This window comes from Zootoca vivipara, chromosome 5 (genome assembly GCF_963506605.1).
Source record: "Zootoca vivipara chromosome 5, rZooViv1.1, whole genome shotgun sequence".
NCBI lineage: Eukaryota > Metazoa > Chordata > Lepidosauria > Squamata > Lacertidae > Zootoca > Zootoca vivipara.
In genome coordinates this window covers 13,911,158-13,932,521 of record NC_083280.1, presented here as the reverse complement: position 1 = coordinate 13,932,521, position 21,364 = coordinate 13,911,158, and the positions used below count along the sequence as shown (strand labels likewise).

General features: G+C 43.3%; 1 protein-coding gene across 1 annotated transcript in view; it reads left to right on the top strand.

The window, feature by feature from the left end:
• Positions 1–21,364, top strand: part of NLGN1 (neuroligin 1) — a 600,845-nt gene that overhangs the window by 158,481 nt on the left and 421,000 nt on the right. The window contains exon 2 of the mRNA XM_060274357.1: positions 1,852–2,691. Within this exon, the coding sequence (XP_060130340.1) occupies positions 2,199–2,691 (493 nt within the window). The 5' untranslated portion in view covers positions 1,852–2,198. The remainder of the gene's footprint in view (positions 1–1,851; positions 2,692–21,364) is intronic.

Genomic DNA, 21,364 nt, shown 5'->3' with positions numbered 1-21,364 from the left:
TGTGTGTGTGTGTGTGAGAGAGAGAGAGAGAGAGAGAGAGAGAGAGAGAGAGAGAGAGAGAGAGAGAGAGAGCTGCACACAAGGCCAAAACTCCCCATTTCCCCCCATAAAAGAAAAATTATCATCATTGTTTGTCATTGTCAAGCTAGGCTTGGAAATGTGATTACCATTAGTGTAAAGGATGTACAGTAATAACATGGGCTGAACAGGGCTCTCCCAAGTACTGCATTAGGTGCACTTCCTTATAAAGTAGAACTGGGAAGAAAGGAGCTCTGGGATTGCCATCTAGGATTTCAAATCAGGAGAGAGTCAGCTTGGGGCTTTCAAAAAAAGAAAAAGAAAAAGGTGCAGCTCCTAAAGTGAGATCATCTGCAGAGCTGTGCTTTGCTTCTCCAGTGGAAATTTACGAGGGTGGGGGTGGGGGCTGCAACAAAATGTTGCAGTGCAGCATTTTATCCAATGCAATAAGAAATACAGAGTTGTTTACGTATAAGTAGATGAGAAAGTACTGTAAATGAGAAAAAAGGAGGAGTTGATAGGAACCAAAGCTGTCTTTTTTCTGTCTGCTGACTCCCACTCTAAATAATCTAGTGTAATGTGCTCTTACCTGCAAAATCCAAACCAGGGTTTTGGTTTCTTAACCACAACATGGTAGGCATCTGACTGAAGGCTAGGCGTGAGAAGGATATTTGATTTGGTTTGCATTTAATGGGAAATCTCCCTAATGCATGCTTCCCAAAACAAAATAAATTATTATTATTAGAAGTAGTGGTGGTGTTCTCATTTTTAGTTGCTTTTTCACATAAATTGACCCAGAGCAACCTACAAAATAACACTAGCATCAACACCAAGTATAAGAAACCTGGGCCAATACAGTGGTACCTTGGTTTATGAACTTAATCCATTCCAGAAGTCCGTTCTTAAACCAAAGCGTTCTTAAACCAAGGCGTGCTTTCCCAATAACATGTTCTGCTGCCAAGGCAAAGTTCACAAACCAAAACACCTACTTCTGGGTTTGCAGCATTCTTAATCCAAGTTGTTCATAAACTAAGCTGTTTTTAAACCAAGGTACCACTGTAGTTCAGCAATTTCTCACTCCAGTAACCCACCAACAGAGAAGATTGACAGCTTGGCTCCACCCACGTTGGTTGTTTAATTCCCACCTTCCAGCCGGGTGGGATTCCTGACCTTTGCAGTAGCAGCATGTTTGTGAGAGCCATCGAATCAAGGCACCCCGTGGACATATTAAAATGTGTGCTGAGTTGCACTGACACTGTATTCCTTTGCCACAATGGCGGATTCAGAGGTTATTTCAGAATTGTTCTTTTGAGACAGTTATAAACACAGAGACAAATGCAGCCCTGGCTGTTTGTTGATGCCCTCAGAGTATTCCGCAGGTCACTGGGAACTCTGCGGTCCACATTGTATTTACTGCTTCTCTTAAGGTTGTATAAAATTATAATTGATTTGTGGTTGCTATTAAACCATCCTCTGGTAACAAGTTTAAAATTGATTGCGAGCCCCTTTGAGACGTATAAAGAAATGCAACATTAAAAACACATTTAATCCGGCTTTTGAATCCATATGTTTCTTTTCGTGAAATGAGACTTCAAAAGCTGCGGTTTCTCTGAAAGCCTGCACCAACTCAGCAGGTGAAACCATAAATAACCTGGCAATCAGTATTTTTTTACCTGTCATCTCGTGGAACCATAAACTACTTATTGTACCATTTCACTTCACGTGGCTCCAGCAACTATTAATGTATGTGTACAGTAACTTGTAAAACATCTAGTTATTATTCTGCCCATATTAGCTCTTTCATGCTAATGATTTATTTTTCATTTCCTCCAGGATATAGACCCGCAGCTAACTGGAATTGATTTATAAGTGGGGAATCTGCAGCAAAGGGATGCTCTCTTCATATCGCAACTGTGGAAAACAGAATGGGCAATTGAATGTCGCCTGATAAACAGGGCTGAGTGAAGATGCCGCCTAGGCGGGAATGAAGTCACGGGGAGATGCCTGTCGTGTGCAGCAGCTTTTGAGAGTTTTCTGACGGGCTCCCTTTCTGGAGGCTTGAGCCATCCATTTCATCTCCCTGCTCCCTTGCCAAGAGCACTGCTCTAACCCCTCCCTACCCACCGAGTGGATACAAATAAGATTTGCTCCAACCACAGCAGGGCAACTGATGTGGGACCATGGCTTTTCCAACATCCATGTGGCTGAACTGCGTGTGGAGAGCGATGCTGGTCCGCCTGCTGCACATGGGATTGGACGCCACCTTCACCCTCTGCATACTCGGGTTCTTGCTTCACGCTGCCGCCGTCTCGTCGCAAAAGTTGGATGATACCGACCCGGTGGTGACCACCAGCTTCGGGAAAGTCAGGGGGATGAAGAAGGAGTTGAACAATGAAATTCTGGGGCCGGTCATCCAGTTTCTCGGGGTGCCGTACGCCGCTCCTCCAGTCGGGGAGCGCCGATTCCAACCTCCTGAACCGCCGTCTCCTTGGCCAGATATCAAAAACGCCACCCAGTTTGCACCGGTGTGTCCCCAGAACATTATAGAGGGCAGGTTACCTGAAGTCATGCTCCCTGTCTGGTTTACTAATAACTTGGATATAGTTTCTACCTACGTGCAAGAGCAGAACGAAGATTGCCTCTATCTGAATATATATGTTCCAACTGAAGATGGTGAGTTATTTACAGGAGAAGCAGGGAGATCTTTTTGTTTTGACTTTCCTATTGAAGTTCTTTACTATTAAATCATGTGTACTGGTAGCCAGCACGGCTTTCTTGTCTGCATGCCAGCTTTTTCTCCCCTCCCAGCTTCCTTTTTTTACTTTATTTTACATCTATGCATGTGGCTTTTCTATGTATGCACCGGTTCTAAGCCTCTACTACTGTCCCTTCTCCTCTGATCTTGTCTCTACTCATTTTCCTCGTCCTTCAGCACGTGTATTTCTTAGGTCAAAGTTGGTACCTTAATGCTCATTCCCACCCATTGACTTCTGGGGAAAGATGCATCAACATCTTGATCCATTGCATGGGTAGGCCAAAGGAGTCGGGACTCTTGTGCACTCAACCGAGTAAATAAATGACGTCAATAAGACAGGCCATCGAGCTTAGCTAGCGGTATTGCATGCTCCTACTGTCTTGTCACGGAGCTCCATGTTATTTTCTAGTCTTCTATTCATTTTTCAGTCAAAAGAATATCCAAGGAATGTGCAAGGAAACCCGGCAAGAAAATTTGTAGAAAAGGAGGTATGTATAAAGTGGGCACCAATTTAAAAAAATGAAATCGAAAACTGGGTTGGAGAAACAAGAAAGAAAGATGGAAACCGTACAGAGGAAGACCGAGTTAGTGCATCTTAAAAGGAAAAAACAAACAAACGAGACTGCTGTTGTTTATTATTGTAGTGCAGGGAGAAGATATAGCTTGTAACCAATGAGCTTGAAAACCGGTTAAATAGGGGGCAGTTTAAAAACAGCAGCATGAAATAAGAACTACTGTATTCCCCCTTTCCCTCTGGAAGCATAAAGGCTGAATCTTTTTCTCTCTTGTTCTGGCGGATTTGAGAGTTTGTTTGCACGTTAGTCTTGATAGAGGAGTGAAGCACAGAAGTGGTTTGTGATTTTGTTCCCTTGTAGACCCAGTGATGTCACATATTGTCCAGTGAGTTCACACCTTGGACCTCCGTGGATCCCCTGAAACTTTTTCTGTTTGTTTGCATTTGCCATAGAAGAGGTCATATGTTTGATTAGTTATAGTTCACATGGCAAGTTTTCCCCTTTTCTTTTCTTGTTGAGCTAGTAGAAATGTTGAATATTAGTTTATGTGCTGGGATGATATGGCGATACTGCTTTTATTATTTTTATAATTTATATCAGAGCAGAAATGCACAGGGTAGTTTATGCTGCACTTTATTACCACTGCATTTATATGAATCTAAGCTGCAAATATACCAGCGATGAATACATCCCCAGTTGTCACTTGTAGGGATGCAAGACAGAGAATCTCAGTATTTCAAAATTCAAGGGAGCGTTTTATATTTCTAAGAGTTTTATTCCAAAGTTGAATTTCCTCATATTGTCCAATACCTTTTGTATTCCAGTTTGGGATGCAAAATTTCAGATCCAGGATTCAGCAATAAAATCTATATTGTTGATTGCCGAGGGCGGGGAATGTTCAGCCAGTGAAATCTAAGTATGAATTTCAGTCCTGAAATGCATGGGTTAATTGTCCATTGATTGCACCAGGGGGGGCAATAAGTAATAATTCCACTTTGTGCCACAATCTGTTATGCGTAGGTATGTGAATGAGTTAACTTGGTGTTAATCCTATTGGTGGTGTAACAAACTACTGTGAAAAGCAATCACTTGTGATATGAAAAAGTGGGTGGGGGGGAGAGGAAGGTTATTGCATGTTCATTTACATTATTTGTACTGTGCCAATTTTTCTGGAAGTTTTCTATCCAATACACACACACACACAATTTTTAAAAGCCAGACTGGTTTAAATATAGGAAAGCAATGTAGCATAATTTTGTCACTATAATTTGGAAGGTCCTTTTAAAGCTACTTTTTCTTTTTTTTTTTTTAAATATATTTTATTGATTTTACACACAAGGACAACATATATAACAAATTAATTCCCTCCCTCCACCACCCCCCACGGGCCCTCTTCTGCCACTAGAGCCACCCATGCGCGGCGAATCGACGGAGACAATCCATTTTATAGTTGGGTTTATCCCCACCCCCCTCTCCACCCCTCAGAGCCCTCCCCTGCCACCAGAGAGCCCCAAGAGCCTGGGAGGATAAGGGAGGGTACCCTCCCAACTATTTTCCGTGCCTGTCCTGTAGGAAAAAAAAAATGAAAAATAGAAAAAAGAGAAAAAGAAAGAAGAAAAAAGGAAAAAGAAAAAATACCTTATTAAATCTTTATCCATAATCATTGTTTTTCTGGCTTCCCCTACCTCCCCCCTACCCCGGTCTTCATATTAATTCTCCTTTACCAGTTTTCTAATATTTTACTATATTAATCTTTTTTTTTTAATTCCTCTCAAAACTTCCTTCCTTACTAATCATTTCATGCCGTCTTGCTTTTACCTATTCCAAATCTAATTTCCTCCCTAGCCTAATTTTTCCCTCCAAAAACCTCCATAAATTTTAGACCAATTTTCCTACTAATTTTCAATTCCATACTTAACTATCCTCAATACGCCTTCCCCTCCTCTTTTCCCAGCTACCCCCCTCCGTCACAGCAAGCTTCGTAGTCTTCAGACCAATTTTCAATCCTGTTAATCAATCCTATTAATCAAATGTCCAATTTTCCTTCAACCCACCCCCTTTTTCCAGTGTTTTACAGTCCAATCATCCTTGTACCCCCCCTGGGTTTTTCCTCTTCTTTGACTGATCTTTTCCTTGTGTTTATTCTGTAAATCCACCATATCCTGTCTTTCCCCCCACAAAGGAGGGGTGTTCCTCCAACCGTCTTCCAATACCAAATTGTCTTTTCCTTCGCGTTGTACTTCCTTTTCATTTGTGCTGTTCCTGTCACAGTCGCTATCATTGTCCTTCAGTTCAATTTCCGTGTTGTCTCCGACAGAAAAGTCGCTATTTCTATCCACCATCTGCGGTTGTTGCATTATCTCCTGCGATTGTGCTTCTTCATAGTGCCTTCCAGTAGTCATTTCCCACAAGATTCTCAAAACATTTTGTTGGAACCCAGCTGAGTACTCTTTTGTTGACATTTTTTCAATCCTTCCAAGGTCAGTGTCCGTTTTGGGGGAGCGGGAAATGGTCGCTGTTTATTTTTCCAACCCCATTTTAACAAACTGGCTGCAATATAAGTTCTCAAAATCAAACAGATGTTTTAAATATAAGTTCCAAAAAGTTTATAATAAGTTCTTTTCTTTCTTTCTTTCTTTTCCTCTAAATACTTGATATACTTGCTGATCTGTCAGGCTGCTGGCTCCGAGGAAGGGATAGGTTTTCCCAGCTTTATTTCCACATTTTGCAGGGAATTTTAATCCACACACTGTTTCTCCCCCTTTGCCCTGCTTTCGGGGGGGAACTCTCCTTTCTCTTAAAGTCTTTGAAGGAATCTTTATAAATAAATCTTCAAATCAAGGCTTGGGACCCTTTTTAACTGGGTCATGTAGATACCGGTGGGAGGAGGTGGCTTCCGTTTCTTTTTTTTCCTTCCTCCCAATGCCGAAATAAAATCAAATAATATATTTTCGAATTCTTACTTACAGTCTTTATTTTAAATTTCTTCTTTGGAAGAATCCAGCGCTCTCCGCCTCCGGCTCGGAGCTTCCCTCCGCCAGGGTGACGCTGACACTCAAAATGGCCCCCGCGACTTCCACCCTCCTCGCTCCGGGGCTCTTACTAGAGCTTACCGGAGAGTTGGGGAGTCCGAATTTGGGGCACTGCTGAGTAAATTCGCCCCAGGGACGCTCGACCCTGGGTTCAAAGGGGCGCAGAGTCGCTCTCTCTGCCCTCCCCCCCCTAGCGAAAGCGGGCCGTCTCGGACGCGAGACAAAACCCCGCCGATCGGCGCTGGCGCTGGACCGGAAGCCTTAAAGCTACTTTTTCTTTCATACAACTTGGATCTTTCTTGCTGGGATAGTAGGATCTGCGAGAAAATGCTTTTGATAATGTTTGGAGATTGCTAAGCATTTCTATCTACCTGTCTCATTTTTAAACACAGGGATTTTTTTGTTCACAAGGTACTGGCATTTGAAAGCACTAAATCCCCTGCTTCTATTATGATTTAGATGTGTGAGGGAGCCTGCCTGGAACGGGGACTGCTAAAGGCAAACCCACACGTGAAGATAAAGCACATCTTGCGGTTGTACCACTTGAGAATGTAGGTGGATAACTGCATACTTGAACACTCTCCCACTTAAAGCAACTAAACCACCTCCTCTCTAATTTGCTATCTGCCTTTGAGCAGTAAGTTTGATGTGGGGGAGCCATCAACTCATGCAATTCCTCCACCTAGAGGTGTAAATTTCAGTAGTGTTGAAGCTATTGGGGTGGGAGCTGACTAATAGCCCATCCCTGTAGATCAATGCAGTCCACACAGTTTCAGGCAAGAGACTTTCCAGTCCTACCGAAGATGTCAGAGATTGAACCTGGAACTCTCTGCATGCAAAACAGATGCTCTACCACAGATCTATGGCTCTTCTTTGATGGAGATGGGCTCCTGGAAATAAATAAAATATAACCAATGCTTCCTTAACTTCTTTAAGGACATGTATTGCAATACATAAGGCTTTGCATGCTTACTCAGAAATAAGTTCCACTGTTTTGAATGGAATTTATGCCCAGGTACATGTGCCCAGGATTGTGGCCTTAGCAGGTAAACACGATGACGTTTGCCATCTTAATGCTATTTAGAAGTGTAAATGCACAAAACCTTTATTTAAATCATATTTAGAGATCTACTTATAGATGCAAATGCAAGCTGGTAGCTTGCATATCTTAGTAGCTAAGTGTATTTTAGTTTTTGCAAGACAGGAAAAGACATGGAAAATGGAAATAGACACAATAATCATTGTAAAAAGGAAGGCTTTGGTCATCTGGGTGTGGACATTGTGGGGAAAGAGCTGGAGAACTTTGCAACATGTCTGCATGCCCGAGGACGCTTTGGGCATGTATCTAAGGACAACATCCCCTCCTTAGCACATGGCAAGCTTTTGAAACAGAAGTTGCAAGTTTGAATTACAAACATTGTGGGAAGAAAATACTGTAAATAAATAAGCAAGCAAGCAAGTTTACTGGGCATACACAAACCCGTAGAGTTGGTTAGACATGCATTACATGCAACACAGCTGCAACATATGGAAGTTATTTTCCAACATTTGCAGTGTTTCTTATTTAGTAATCCAGTGAAACAAAGCAGCATTTATTCATTCAGCCCACCCTTTCTATACCACCCAATGTTTTAGACACAAAATATATGGCTACTGTTTGCTGAACTTTAGTAGACTCTGCAAGAATGATAATGAAAAATATTTATTTCTGAAACCTTAATTTTGTTGTGGCCTTTTACTTTATATTTAATGTCATGAAAATGTTGTTTATTAACTTCCGGGGCTGCAGATGACCAAACTAATGTGTGCCAGGGGGAAATTAGGGTGTTCTTCTAAACATCCTCATCTTGCAGGCCCATATCTCCTTTGAATAAGAATAACTGCAGTAATTTACATGCCTTGACAAACGTGCAGTGCAGCAGTGGCTGTTGTTATGCTGTTCATCAAGCATGTGTAATTAGCTGAGTGACTTTCGCCTTCTATTACCAGGCATTGATTTTACATAGTCATAAATAAAGATGCAGGGTTCCATTACTTTTAAATGTACAAATGTGTACTTGACTCTGTTTTTTAGTCCCAAAGCAAAAGGGAAATGAGAAGAAGGTTGAAGAGGATGCATGTGTAGTTGAGGAGAAATTGAACCTGAGGGGAAAACAAAAAAAGAATAGAGACTTTCCTTCTAAATGCTCTCCTAATTTATATATATATATCTAAAATATAGACTATATATCTATATAGTCATGTTTTGTTGCTATTTATTATTATTTATTAAATATATAGGTCAATTTTTGTTGTCATGGCTACTCAAAACGACTTGCAATATTTTAAGCAAAAAACAAACACATATTGAAACCAACATTTTAAAAACCCTTACATTAAAACATACCACACCTACAAAAAGGCTGTTGATAGTTAAAAGCCAGTGGCGTGATTAAAAAGGGATGTATTTGCCTGGCACCTAGAAGTATGTAGATGACGGAGCCAGGCAAGCCTCCCTGGGGAGAGCATTCCACAAGTGGGGAGCCACCACTAAAATGGCCCATTCTTGTGTAGCCACCCCCACACCTCCCTGTTGAGCGGGCACACAAAAAAGGGCCTCAGATAATGATCACAGAGTATGGGTTGGTTTATATGGGGAAAGGTGGTTCATATGACTTTACTGAACTTTGGACTTTTGGGGTGTGTGGTTGCATTAAAGCACCCCACCCCTTTCTACCCTTCTGTTCTTTCTTTTCTGCTAGTTCATAGTTCTGGCTGCTGGTCTTCCAACAGAGCTGTTGAAGGGGCTTTGCGGTCCCATATCTTCATTTTCAGTTGAATCTGGGGGTGCACCACATGGAGTCTCAAGGAGTAGCATGGAGTAGCAGCTGTTGGTTCTGACAGGAGCTACCTGTAGCAATCATAGTCCTTCTTACTGCTGGTGCCCCACCTTCATAAGATGCCAGATTGAAGGCATGAAGTATTGCTATTGCTCTGTTTTGGCTTCGAATCCCTTAGCTATGTTGCATCATCATGAAGCCAGATAAGAGCCAATGGTTCGCACGCTTATCTGGGGATCTTATGAGTATTAAAATGGCATTCTGCAGCAACAGGAGGTGATAAAGCAAAATCACCAAAACTGGGTCCCTCTCCTTAGCCTGCACCATGGCAGTGCATTTTAGTTGCTTTCACTTTTAAACACACAAAAGGGAAACATACTGAAAGGGGCTGTGGGGCTGTACTCCTTGCCCCACCTTGTACAATGCACGACTCCTCCTGGACCCTGCTATCCTTGTGTTAGTGTGTTAGATCTCTGTGCATGAAGGCTTCCTCGGGTCTTGGAAGCCTGCACAATTAGGTTTATGGAATCTGCAGAAGACTTAATGTATAGAAGATGATGTGCGAAAACCTCCCTTTCTCAAGGATCCCAATGGACAGCGGTGCCAAGGGGAACCATGTGTCAGTGGGGCCAAAGACCTGACCCCATTCTACTCCCGTTGTCCCTTAATTTCCATAAACATGTCCATAAATGCACTGCTTTCACAATCCAGTTTATCTATTCTCGTGGGGTTCTTACAGAATATAGAGACTTAGAGGCCATTGTCCAGAACTGTCTGCTCACTCTGCTGGTGCAAGTGATCCACTTCGCTGCTCTCAAGTGTTTCTCCATTTGCTTTGTTGAAGAGACACATTTGACTACATGTCTACAGCACCATCCTTGCCATTGAAGCAACTGGAGGCGGCTACAAATAGAGGGTTGGTACCCTCCTGGCAAATGAAGGGAGAGGCCATAGTTCAGTGGTCAGAGCACATGATTTACATGCAGAAGGAACTGGGTTCCATCCTGCATTTCTACTTTTGCAAAAAGGAGCAGGACGCGATCTTGCTGAGAACTTGGGAGAGACTCTGCTAGTCAGAGTAGACAACATTGGGCCGGGTGGGCAAATAAGACTTGGTACGGGGGAACTTTCTGAATTATTAATTTGTTGGAGACTGCAGCCTTTTTTCCAGCGCTGGTGATGCAAAATGAGTGTAACACTGAGAGGCTTGTTGTAACCATCTTATAATCATGGGTAATGTTCATTTTAATTATTTAAATAGGGAGCTGGAAAACAGATCATTAAAACTTAATGGTCATTATGACTCCTTATTTTCAATTTCCGTTCTCAGGCTAGGCATGGCAAACAGCACGATACAATATATTTCTCCAAATTCTCCTGCCTTTGCTAGTGTATTTGTGTGTGCATGGTAAAAAGCAAAACATTCTTGCTGTTGCTCTGGACTGCTTCTGGACTGCTTCTTCCCACAACTATATATATTTGAAGATGAAGGCAAAACTGATTGAAAAGTGTTCAGAGCTGCAATTTTATTTTATTTTTCATTTTTTCCCTCCACAACACTTTCATTCAGATTCATTTTTAATAATGACAACAAAAAGATGGACAAGCTCTGCTCATAATAGCTGTTCCTATTCTCAGGTTCTTTGCTTGAGTTGGAGCTCCGTGTGTGCAGCAGAGCGCATATGGGTCTTTGAAGAATGGAACAATCCATGACTCCATCTAAAAGAGCAATCTCTAAATGGTAAACATTCTCTTCAAAATTTGACAGTGCAGGGGGAAACGCAGTTCTTCTATCAACAGCATCCTTAAAGGGAATAAAGAGACAAGGAAGGGAGATCTGAATGAGAGTTAGCGCTAAGAAAAAGTAACAGTGTGCCTTGTGATGAACATACTTATTATGCCATGGTTGTTTGTGGGGTACAACCTGCTTCATGAGATGTATGAAGAGTTACCCCGAGTTGCAGGTATGGATGTACCTGGCTGGTGGTGTGTGTGGGAGGAACTGTAAACGTTGAAGTGAGAAGGAAATGAAATGCTCAAAACTATAAATGAATCTCATTTCTTTTTATACAGAGTTATACGCTTTGTGGATCAGGGGAATGTTGTGAATGTAGTGTATCTTGATTTCAGTATGGCCTTTGACAGAGTCCTCTTTAGTGTTCTTCTTGGAGAAGCTGGCAAAATGTGGACTGGACAAGATAACTGTTAGGTGCATTTTTAGCTGGTTGACTAACCAAACCCAAAGAGAGCTCATGAATGGTTCCTCATCATCCTGGGGGGGAAGTGACAAGTGGGGTGCCACAGGTTTCTATGCTTGGCCTGTTGCTGTTCAACATCTTTATAAACTTCTTGGATGAAGGTGTCAAGAGGATTTGCATCCGATTTTCAGATGCTAACCAAACTGGGAGGGGTAGCCTTTGCCGCCAAAGACAGAAATTCAAAATGACCTTCACAGATTGGAGAAATATGGTAATAATAATAATAATAACAACAACAACAACAACAACAATAATAATAATAATAATAATAATTTATTTGTACCCCACCCATCTGGCTGAGTCTCCCCAGCCACTCTGTGTAGCTCCCAATCGAATATTAAAACAATTCAGCATTAAATATTAAAAACTTCCCTAAACAGAGTTGCCTTCAGATGTCTTTTAAAAATAGGATAGCTGCTTATTTCCTTGACATCTGTTGGAAGGGCATTCCACAAGGCGGGTGCCACTACCGAGAAGGCCCTCTATCTGGTTCCCTGTAACCTCACTTCTTGCAACTAGGGAACCGACAGAAGGCCCTCGGCGCTGGATCTCAGTGTCCAGGCTGAATGATGGGGGTGGAGACGCTCCTTCAGGTATATAGGACCGAGGCCGTTTAGGGCTTTAAAGGTCAACACCAACACCGATACTTTGAATTGTGCTCGGAAACGTACTGGGAGCCAATGTAGATCTCTCAGGACCGAACGAACAAAATGAATTTCAGTAGGGACAAATGTAAGGTTTGTAAGACAAATGTAAGGCATAGGAAAACTCAGTCCTCCAGATGTTTTGGGACTACAACTCCCATCATCCCTGACCACTGGACCTGTTAGCTAGGGATGATGGGAGTTGTGGTTTAGTATGATGGCGGTGGTGGTGGTGGTAGTAGTAGTTGCCTGTTCTACACTTAGGCAGGAAGAACCAGCTGCAGGATTGGATTCTGCAGGAAAAGATATTGCTAATGATGTCAAAACAACTGGATAGAGTTAGTACAGCATATTGTAGGTGATTCTGCTGAATGATCTTAGAATCTCCCTTCAGATCTTCAAACCAAATTCATGAAGGTCAGGAGGGGAGGGGAGTGTTTGCTATGGCCAGGGGAGTGGATGGGAGTCACTGCACCCAGGGATCTTGGGGGCAAGAACAACACGTTTCCCTCCCCTACATGGTTTGTAGCATTCATGCTGGCTTAGTTTACATTGACTTGCCAGCTTCTTGTGCACAGGATTGCTCCTTAAGTGGTAGATTTAGGCAGGGCTGGTCCACATATCATTCCTCTTCATTTGCCGCTCTGTGTTGCTTCCCCAGTGTTCCCTGATCATTGCTGTCTGTAGGGCAGGGCCAATAACAACAGCAACCCAGCACACTGGTGGTACAAAAAGTTGCAGGATTTCATCAGGAAGTTACAGGACATGGACTGATTGGAAACAAAGCAGGATGACCACCTCAAAAAAACCTTTGCAGGTACAGACAGAATTGAAAGTGGCGTTGTGTGGAACTGTCCCAATAAAACATACAAGCATAAGATGAGTCCTACTGGATCAGGCCAACAGCTCATCTAGTCCAGCATCCTGTTCTCAAAATGGCCAACCCACTAGCAGGATTTGAGCACAAGGCCACGCTCTCTTCTTGTGGTTTCCAGTCCCAGGAATGCACAATGAAAAGGACTTTTGAAGGCTTATCATCTTTTTCATGGGCCTATTATGCAAATATATTCAGGAACCAGTTTGTAAACTTTCAGAAATCTCCTCCCATTGAATGACTTTCTGAAACTTCTCCCCCTTCTTTTATCACTTGTGTCTACATTGCCATTCCAATTCCAGATAACATTTGCCCAAAGTTAATTAATTATGCAGACCCGCATTAGGAGGGCAAACAGTGAAGTGGGAATCTGTCACCTGCTGTTTTCCTACAGCAAACAGTGAGCGGAGCTACAGCAGATCTGCACCCATGCCAGGGGGGCCCTTTAAATCCTGTGCAAGGACTGCCCACGGGCCTTTCTCTCCCCCGCAACCCCCCCCCAATTTATGGTCTCTTAATGCATATTGTCTGGGGAAGTGGAGCAGCTCCTCCCTGAGTTGGGAGGAAATATTCATGCAACAGGAACTCCCAGGGCCAATGCAAAGTTCCTTCTTGCCTTGGTGCAGCAGTGCTGATGCTGGGCTAATGGAGAGATGCTGAGGCATTCTGCCGGGTCGCCTTATCAAGTGTGCCCCATTCAGCAGTGGGGCAGGTGGTGCTTCTCTGCCTAGGCCTAGCAGAGGGAAAACAGGTTGCCAGGTCATGTGACTGAGCTGAATAGTCTTAGGCATGGGTAGGCAACCTAAGGCCCGGGGGTCGGATGCGGCTCAATCGCCTTCTCAATCCGGCCCACGGACGATCTGGGAATCAACGTGTTTTTACATGAGTAGAAGGTGTCCTTTTATTTAAAATGCATCTCTGGGTTATTTGTGGGGCATAGGAAATCTTTAACCCCCCCCCAAAATTCCGCCCCCCCCCCCGACAAGGTCTCAGGGACAGTGGTCAGGCCCCCTGCTGAAAAAGTTTGCTGACCTCTGTTAATCCCTCCACAGTGCGTTTTGGATTGCAGCCTCAATCACACACACACACACACACACACACACACACACACACACACACAGCCTTCTTTATCTCTAAATTGAGGACAGAGCATAATTATTGCTTTACCCATCACAAAAACAACAACCCAACAACAGAAGCAGACCCCTGGTTGGGATTCAGCCTCCACCCCATGCCCCTATATCGGAACCTACTTATATGTACAGTATTGGCCTTGGTTTTACCAGCTTCAGCTCCCATGGCCATGCTATATCTTTAGCTGAGCTGGGTTTGGGGACCCCTGCATGCTAAACTGCTCGTCCTGGCAGATCTTAATAGTCTTTCTCCCTTAATGTCTGTCTAATGGAGTCTACTGAGAAGTAGTCTATATATCCCCCTCCTTCACCCCTTTTCTGTAGTTATAGAGGGGGAGGAAGAGGAGAAAACACAGATGATTATGATAATGGTGATGACTATTTTAAATGTTTCTTATTCCTTGCAATCTGTTAAATCATACCCCACGATCTGCTAAGTAACTTGGAGCAGTGCAAACTGATTCCCTTTAGTCCCTTTCGGGAGTTTTACAGGGGTATGTTCTATGCACAGCCAGTGGTATGGGTCAGGATGCCACCTGCTGGCCCGGTCTCCTCCCTGCAGTTTATCCTCCATTGTTCTAAATTTCCACGCACACAGGGGGAATTTGCATGCGTTCCAAGGCACATTGGTTTCAGCGGTGCAACTTGCACCGTGCAAAAATCAAGAGTACTGTTTGTGTGCAGGGAGCCTTACATGCATCGAGGTGCACGCATGTAGGCTCCAGGTGTTTTGCAGTAACCAAAGATACACAGCCATGCATAACTGCTTAAAAAGACTTAAGCATTAATACTTTGAAAATTATACTGCAGAAATAAACATTTTTCATAAAACTTTGCATGCAACATGGCATATAATTAGTTAAATTTTGAAGAAAAGCAAAACAACAGCAGCAGCAACAACAGCAGCAGCAACAACAACAACAGCAACAACAAACCCCTGACAATGCATGAGTGACTTAGACATGCAAGAGGCAGTCCAATATGGGCAAGGTTTGAAGCACTGAATTCCATATGTTTTAATTGGATTCCTCCTCCATCCCCCAACTCATATTGTGTTCCTAGTAAGACACAGGACTTTTGATTCTACACAAAGAAAGACATCTTGGCAGAAGACAGGTCATTAGCTAGGAGCCTGGTATTAGTGGATGGATGCAGAGGTGGACGGTGGATGGAAAAAACATGATCCAAAATGGTACTTTAAATGCGATCAATGGTATTTTAATACCTTCTTTGAGCAGGAGGCCACAACAGAAATTGCTCTGCTTTTAGCCGGAGCTGCCTTGTGGCATGGGCTGGGCTCCTGCTCAACAAGACCTCTCCGACTCCTTAAGTGCCCAGAAATAGTTCTGCCCTACTTTGAGTCCAAGCCAGTGTTTTTATTTTTTTTATTTATGCATTGGTTGTTCTTTCTTTTTCTTTTTTTGGAAGGCCATTGCCTGTATCAAACTGAGATGGGTTAAAATCACAATTAACCTTAAAAATACCTTGGTCCGAACCCAGAATTTGCTTAGAGGAGTTCCATCGACAGGAGCATTGATTTCAGCAGGTCTACTTTAAGCATGCCTAAGTCTGGATCCAACCCACTACTTATATATGTGAGTGTTCAATGTAAACATAAGAAGAGGCTGGATCAGGCCAAAAACCCTATCAAGGTTTTCCAGTGGCCAACCAGGTGCATAAGAGAAGCCTGCAATAATAATAATAATAATAATAATAATAATAATAATAATAATAATAATAATTACCGCCAGCCACTCTGGGCGGCTCCCAACAGAATTGATGATGATGATAAGATGATAGAACATCAGACATTAAAAGCTTCCCTAAACACAGGAAACACTCTAGATTCTCAGCAACTGGCATTCTGAGGTATACTGCTTCCGACAGAGGAAGTAGAAAATACCCATCATGGCTAGCTTATCCTCTATGAAGCTTATCCTCTACAGTCGTACCTCGGTTTGAAAACACTCCGGTTTGAGTACTTTCGGTTTAAGTACTCCGCGGACCCGGAAGTGTTTACTTCTGGGTTCCGCAGCATGCACATGCGCAGAAGCGATCTCTGTGGTTCGCACATGCGCAGAAGCGCTCTATCGGCGCTTCGCACACGCACGGAAGAGGCGCTCGGATTAAGTACTTTTTGGGGAGCGGATGGCACCCCTGAACCAATTGAGTACTTAAACCAAGGTACCACTGTATTTAACTTTTTAAAACTTTCATAAAATAGTTATTTACCATAATTTCAGCTCATGGACACAGTCTTGCAGATTTCTTACTTAGAAATAAGTCTTATGCAACTCACAGTGTACTCCTAAACAGGTATACTCAAAAGTAAATCTCACTGAGATCGGTGAGCAACTTAACATTATATTTTATTGAAAGTTCATGTGGTGTAGTGGGCAGAATGCGTTAAACAAGACCCAAGGAGACGCAGGTTGAAATTCCTTTTCAGTGATGGAGCTCATATGGTGTTTTGGGGGGGCGTCTCTACCATACCCTACCTTGCAGAGTTTTGTGATGCTTAAATGGGAGAGGAGGAACAATTGTATATTACCTTTAGTTCCTTGGAAGATGTGATAAAGATAATAAAATAATATTAAAAATATAAGAAATGATAAAATAATATATTGGGAGTTATATATTTGTGTGTACCTATGCCTCCCCTTAGGTTTGCACCTGGCTGAAACCTTGATTGTTCATTGCTGCTTATGATCAAGGACAACCACGAGAAAAGTTAATATAACAGAAGAATGTAAGACCTGCCTGGCACTCAAGCAAAGTGTTCCAGAGGAACAGCCATATCCATGTGTGTGGCTGAAAGATATTAAATTCTTATGAAATAGAGATGGCTTTAACTGAAGAAAGAAAGGGACACTCTCAGGCTGATGGGGAATGTTAATATTTCTTGCATTCCTTCAAAAAACCCCAAACAAAACCCATTGTTGAGCTTGGCGCCGTTGTGTCTGGTTATCGCCACTTTCCTCAGCCTGTTGGTTTTTGCATTCCTTGCCATCCCTGGATTTGCTGTCAGTGCCAGAGCAGTCTGGTAAATATGTCACAGTCTATTATGTTTGCTGTCATGCAGAGAGTTTAATGTGTGATGTTTTGATAACGTTTCCCCCCACTGTTTGGTATTGCCCACCTGCACACATGTGCATGTTTCCTGTCTGCATTACACCTCAGTACTGTATGCAGTTTTACTTGTTTTTCATTCCAGTTCTTAAATGAGGGAGAGACGAAACCGCAGAGTCCTGGACAACTTCGCCGGAAATCTCATGGTAAAATCTGCCAGGATGAGCTGCTTAGGATACAGTGGATTGCTGGCTCAGCTGTCCTCAGCGGGCATTAAGTGCCCAATCCTGGCTCAGCTGAAGATACCCTGGCATAATTTGCTCAATACTGGATCTTAGCGGAAATTGGCTGAGGCCAGTGTGAGTCCCCAAAACGGGGCATTCTGGGAGTGTGGCAGGGGCAGAACCAGAGAGGCGGGACTTTAGCTTGATCATGTGATCAACCAGGCATAAGGCACTATTTTAAAGGCTTCTTTCCCCTCTGCCAGGCTTAGGTTGAGCAACAGCAGTCCTGTTGTTGAATAGGCTTTGGATCTGGTGTAACAATGGCTTGCTTTATCTCAGCTGTTTGTGCATAGGTTTGCTCCCTTAGACTCTGACGCTTCACAGTGTGCCAATACCACCACCCCCAAACTGCTCCACTTTAAGCGGGGCATCCCAGAATTACAGAATCCACCCCAGTTTCTGAGTGGATCCTGGGAAGTCCAGTTTTGGTTCCAGCAAAAACACAGCCCCCCAAAGACACCTGTTTTGGAGTGCCCAGGCTCTTTGTGTGAGCCACTGGCTCTAACAGAGCATGGCTCCCAAAGATACCCCATTTTTGGGGAGGGGGTGTTTTTGCATGAGGGTAGGTATGTCGGTGGGTATGCAGTACTCCTGCTTCTCACATTATGCACTACCCTCTATGATCAGAGGCTTCAGTTGGTCTCGCTAATCTCACAGTTTTGATTGGTGGGACTTTTCTGTGGTGACCCCTGACTCCGACAAGACTGTGGTCTTGTCCATTTCCACATGTATTTATAAGGGACTGTAAGGCACATTGCTGGCATGTAATGATGTTCTCACCACTGAAAAGGCTGTAGAAATTAATAGTTCTGAATGGTGAACCTATTAGCGTGGCCTTAGAGGCTGATCTCAGAGCTTTGGCAGATTCACACAGGTGCAGGTGGTCTTACAAAATAGCCTATCTTAATTCATTAGTTTGCCCTTTCTGGCTTTCAGAAGCCCTTCCCCATCTTAGGACTGATTCAGGTTTCAGAAAGTGGGGCACAGCTGTCCCCCCCCCCCACAAATCTACAATTCCCAGAGTTCCCTGGGTGCTGTAGTGGTTAAGGGTGGTAGACTCGTAATCTGGGGAACCAGGTTCGCGTCTCCGCTCCTCCACATGCAGCTGCTGGGTGACCTTGGGCTAGTCACACTTCTTTGAAGTCTCTCAGCCCCACTCACCTCACAGAGTGTTTGTTGTGGGGGAGGAAGGGAAAGGAGAATGTTAGCCGCTTTGAGACTCCTTCAGGTAGTGATAAAGCGGGATATCAATTCCAAACTCCTCCTCCTCCTCCTCCTCCTCCTCCTCCTCCTCCTCCTCCTCCTCCTCCTCCTCCTCCTCCTCTTCTTTCTTCTTCTTCTTCTTCTTCTTCTTCTTCTTCTTCTTCTTCTTCTTCTTCTTCTTCTTCTTCTTCTTCTTCTTCTTCTTCTTCGTCCCTGTGAAGCGAAACCAAGGGTTAACCCATACTGAGTTCTGAGGGGAATAGGAGTCTCCTAACAACTTGTAGCACCCTTAACCAACTACAGCTCCCAGAATTCTCTGGGGGAAGTCGTGACTGTTTAAAGTGGTATCATATGGTGGGAATGTGGCCTGTGGCCACACAACTCTGAAGCCCAATTCATTCTGGCAGATCTTCAGCAATGCATTTGGCCTCATAATCTCCAGCATTGCAGTGACAAACTACCAGACATATTCATTTTGTTGTTGATGTTTCAAGTGCCGCTTGTTCCAGGTTTCGTTCCTTTCCCTTTTTATTGTTTAAATACCACAGAGACCTTTCCTTTTTGAGCTATTATGGTAGTAATACACACTGTAAGATAATGAACCAAACATCGTCTAGCGCAGCCCTTTTCATCCAGTCACAATCAAAAGCCGTTAGAATCAGCTGCCCGTGTTTTCCTCAAAACATGAGATAGCTTAATGTCACGTATTTGAAATAACATAAAATGCTTAAAGTTAGCATCCTTTTGTGGAGCCATCTTTCATGATAAGGTAATGCTCTGATGGTATTGTTGCCAGACTAAATGTGAAAATGCCAGCCATTTCTCTTTTCTGGCTGTATTGAACTAAGGAAGTCATGTTTAAGGATTGCATCCATACAGAATGAAGTCATCTTCCCTCTCTCTCTCTCTCTCTCCCCTCCTCTCTCTCTCTCTCTCTCTCTCTCTCTCTCTCTCTCTCTCTCTCTCTCTCTCTCTCTACCGGCTCCATAACTTCTTCCTGACTTCTGTCAGAAGTGCAGCTCTATACCTACCAACTGGAATTACATATTATGAGTAATTTTTGCATTCAAGTCTCTGTGCTTATTATACATGTCGTTTGCTTTTTTAATTGTGTATTGGGCCCCTTGTTTGTTGCCTATAGAACCATACCCGTCAACATTTCTCATATGACCATAGCGCACCATGCCCCTAGGACGCGCACCAGCCCCACCCTGGCCTGCTCTCCACCCTCCGGTGCCAGAGCATGAAGCTCCGCCACTTGTGTTGTCCTCCATCTTAGCAATTACATTGGATTCTTGGTTACATCTCATGGTTAGTGAGGAGATAGTTTACCTTGGATTGAAGGGCCTTGGCTTACCTTAGGTGGTGTAGCAGCAAAACGGATCGGGGATAAGCAAATCAGCAATGTCAAGTGTTAATCGGAATGCTGAATGGTGTAGCAGATATAGCTTCATTCTCTGCCAGCATGAATGGAGATGTCCCTCTATGACAGGGGTCGGCAAGGTTTATCTCACCTGCAGAGATCACTCCGTGGGTCGGATCGCGTCTGCGCAGACGCAATTTTGGGTGCCTGCGTCAGTGCAGACACGATTTCCGGTGCCACACACAGCACGCGGGGACTCGCCATGTGGGCAGCTCGGTTCGGGGGTGGCTCATGGGCCATTTAAACGACCCCCGTGGGCCGCTTGTGGCCCACGGGCTCCAGGTTGCCGGCCCCTGCTCTATAACATACTCAATAGGAATGGTGGGCAAGATGGTTGGCCACATAATTACTAGCGTAGTTTTCACCTTGGCAGACCCCTAACAAGCTTGCAAGGAACTCACAGAATGCATTCGGAACAACTGAATTAATGTTGGATATGCTATGCTGAGCCAAATTCTATGGTTCTCTGTATGTATGAGGGCAATAGGGAGTCTTTTTAGGTCATTGATGAAGCTAAGTGATGGATTTCAGATAGACTTAAAATCCAAGCACTTGAATAATGATTTTGGTAGCTTGTTATAAAACTTCCCAGTACAGATTTTTGGCTGGGCATGGGGCAGGGGGAAGACAGCATATTTAATAGGATGAAATCATATGCCATATAAAAAAATATAAATGTATATCACTCATTTGCTGACAAGCGTCTGTAGATGACATTTTACCAATTTTGCAAGAGGCTCCTTGTAAGTAACTGTTAGCTGAAAATCAGGTATTTATGCAATTATGATAATTATATCTGTGCATCTGCTGTGGTATGCTTGTAATTATTTCATTAAAACAGCAATTATAATTGTAGGTGATAATGATGTATTTGGAGCACATTACAAAAATCCTTATAAACTGGCAGAGGTGAACTTGGTGCAGCTCTAAAGCCCTGTACATTATTTTAATGGAAATGTCAAGAATTATTAGCATAGACTATGAACTGCCTTCAAAAATTATATGAAACTCGTAAAGCTTATTTTTATCCCCCCTGCCAAAAACATAAACTCCAGACTAACATTTCAGAAGTCATTTTAGGAAGGGGAAAAAGGATGAACAGTAAATGGAATAAATAAATGGTCATCTACCTCTTGCACACTTTGGTCCAATTCAGTCACAAGAAACCATGGTTTGCCACTGTGATCACAAGGAGGCATGAACCTTGGGCTCACATGTTCCCTCATTACAGGACCCCTTCTTAGTGCATGATGGGAGATTAGAAGCTTTCAATTGTTGTTAGAAACAAACCACAGTTTACAGTTTTATTCTAACAGGGTTGCTGAAGTAGTACACTC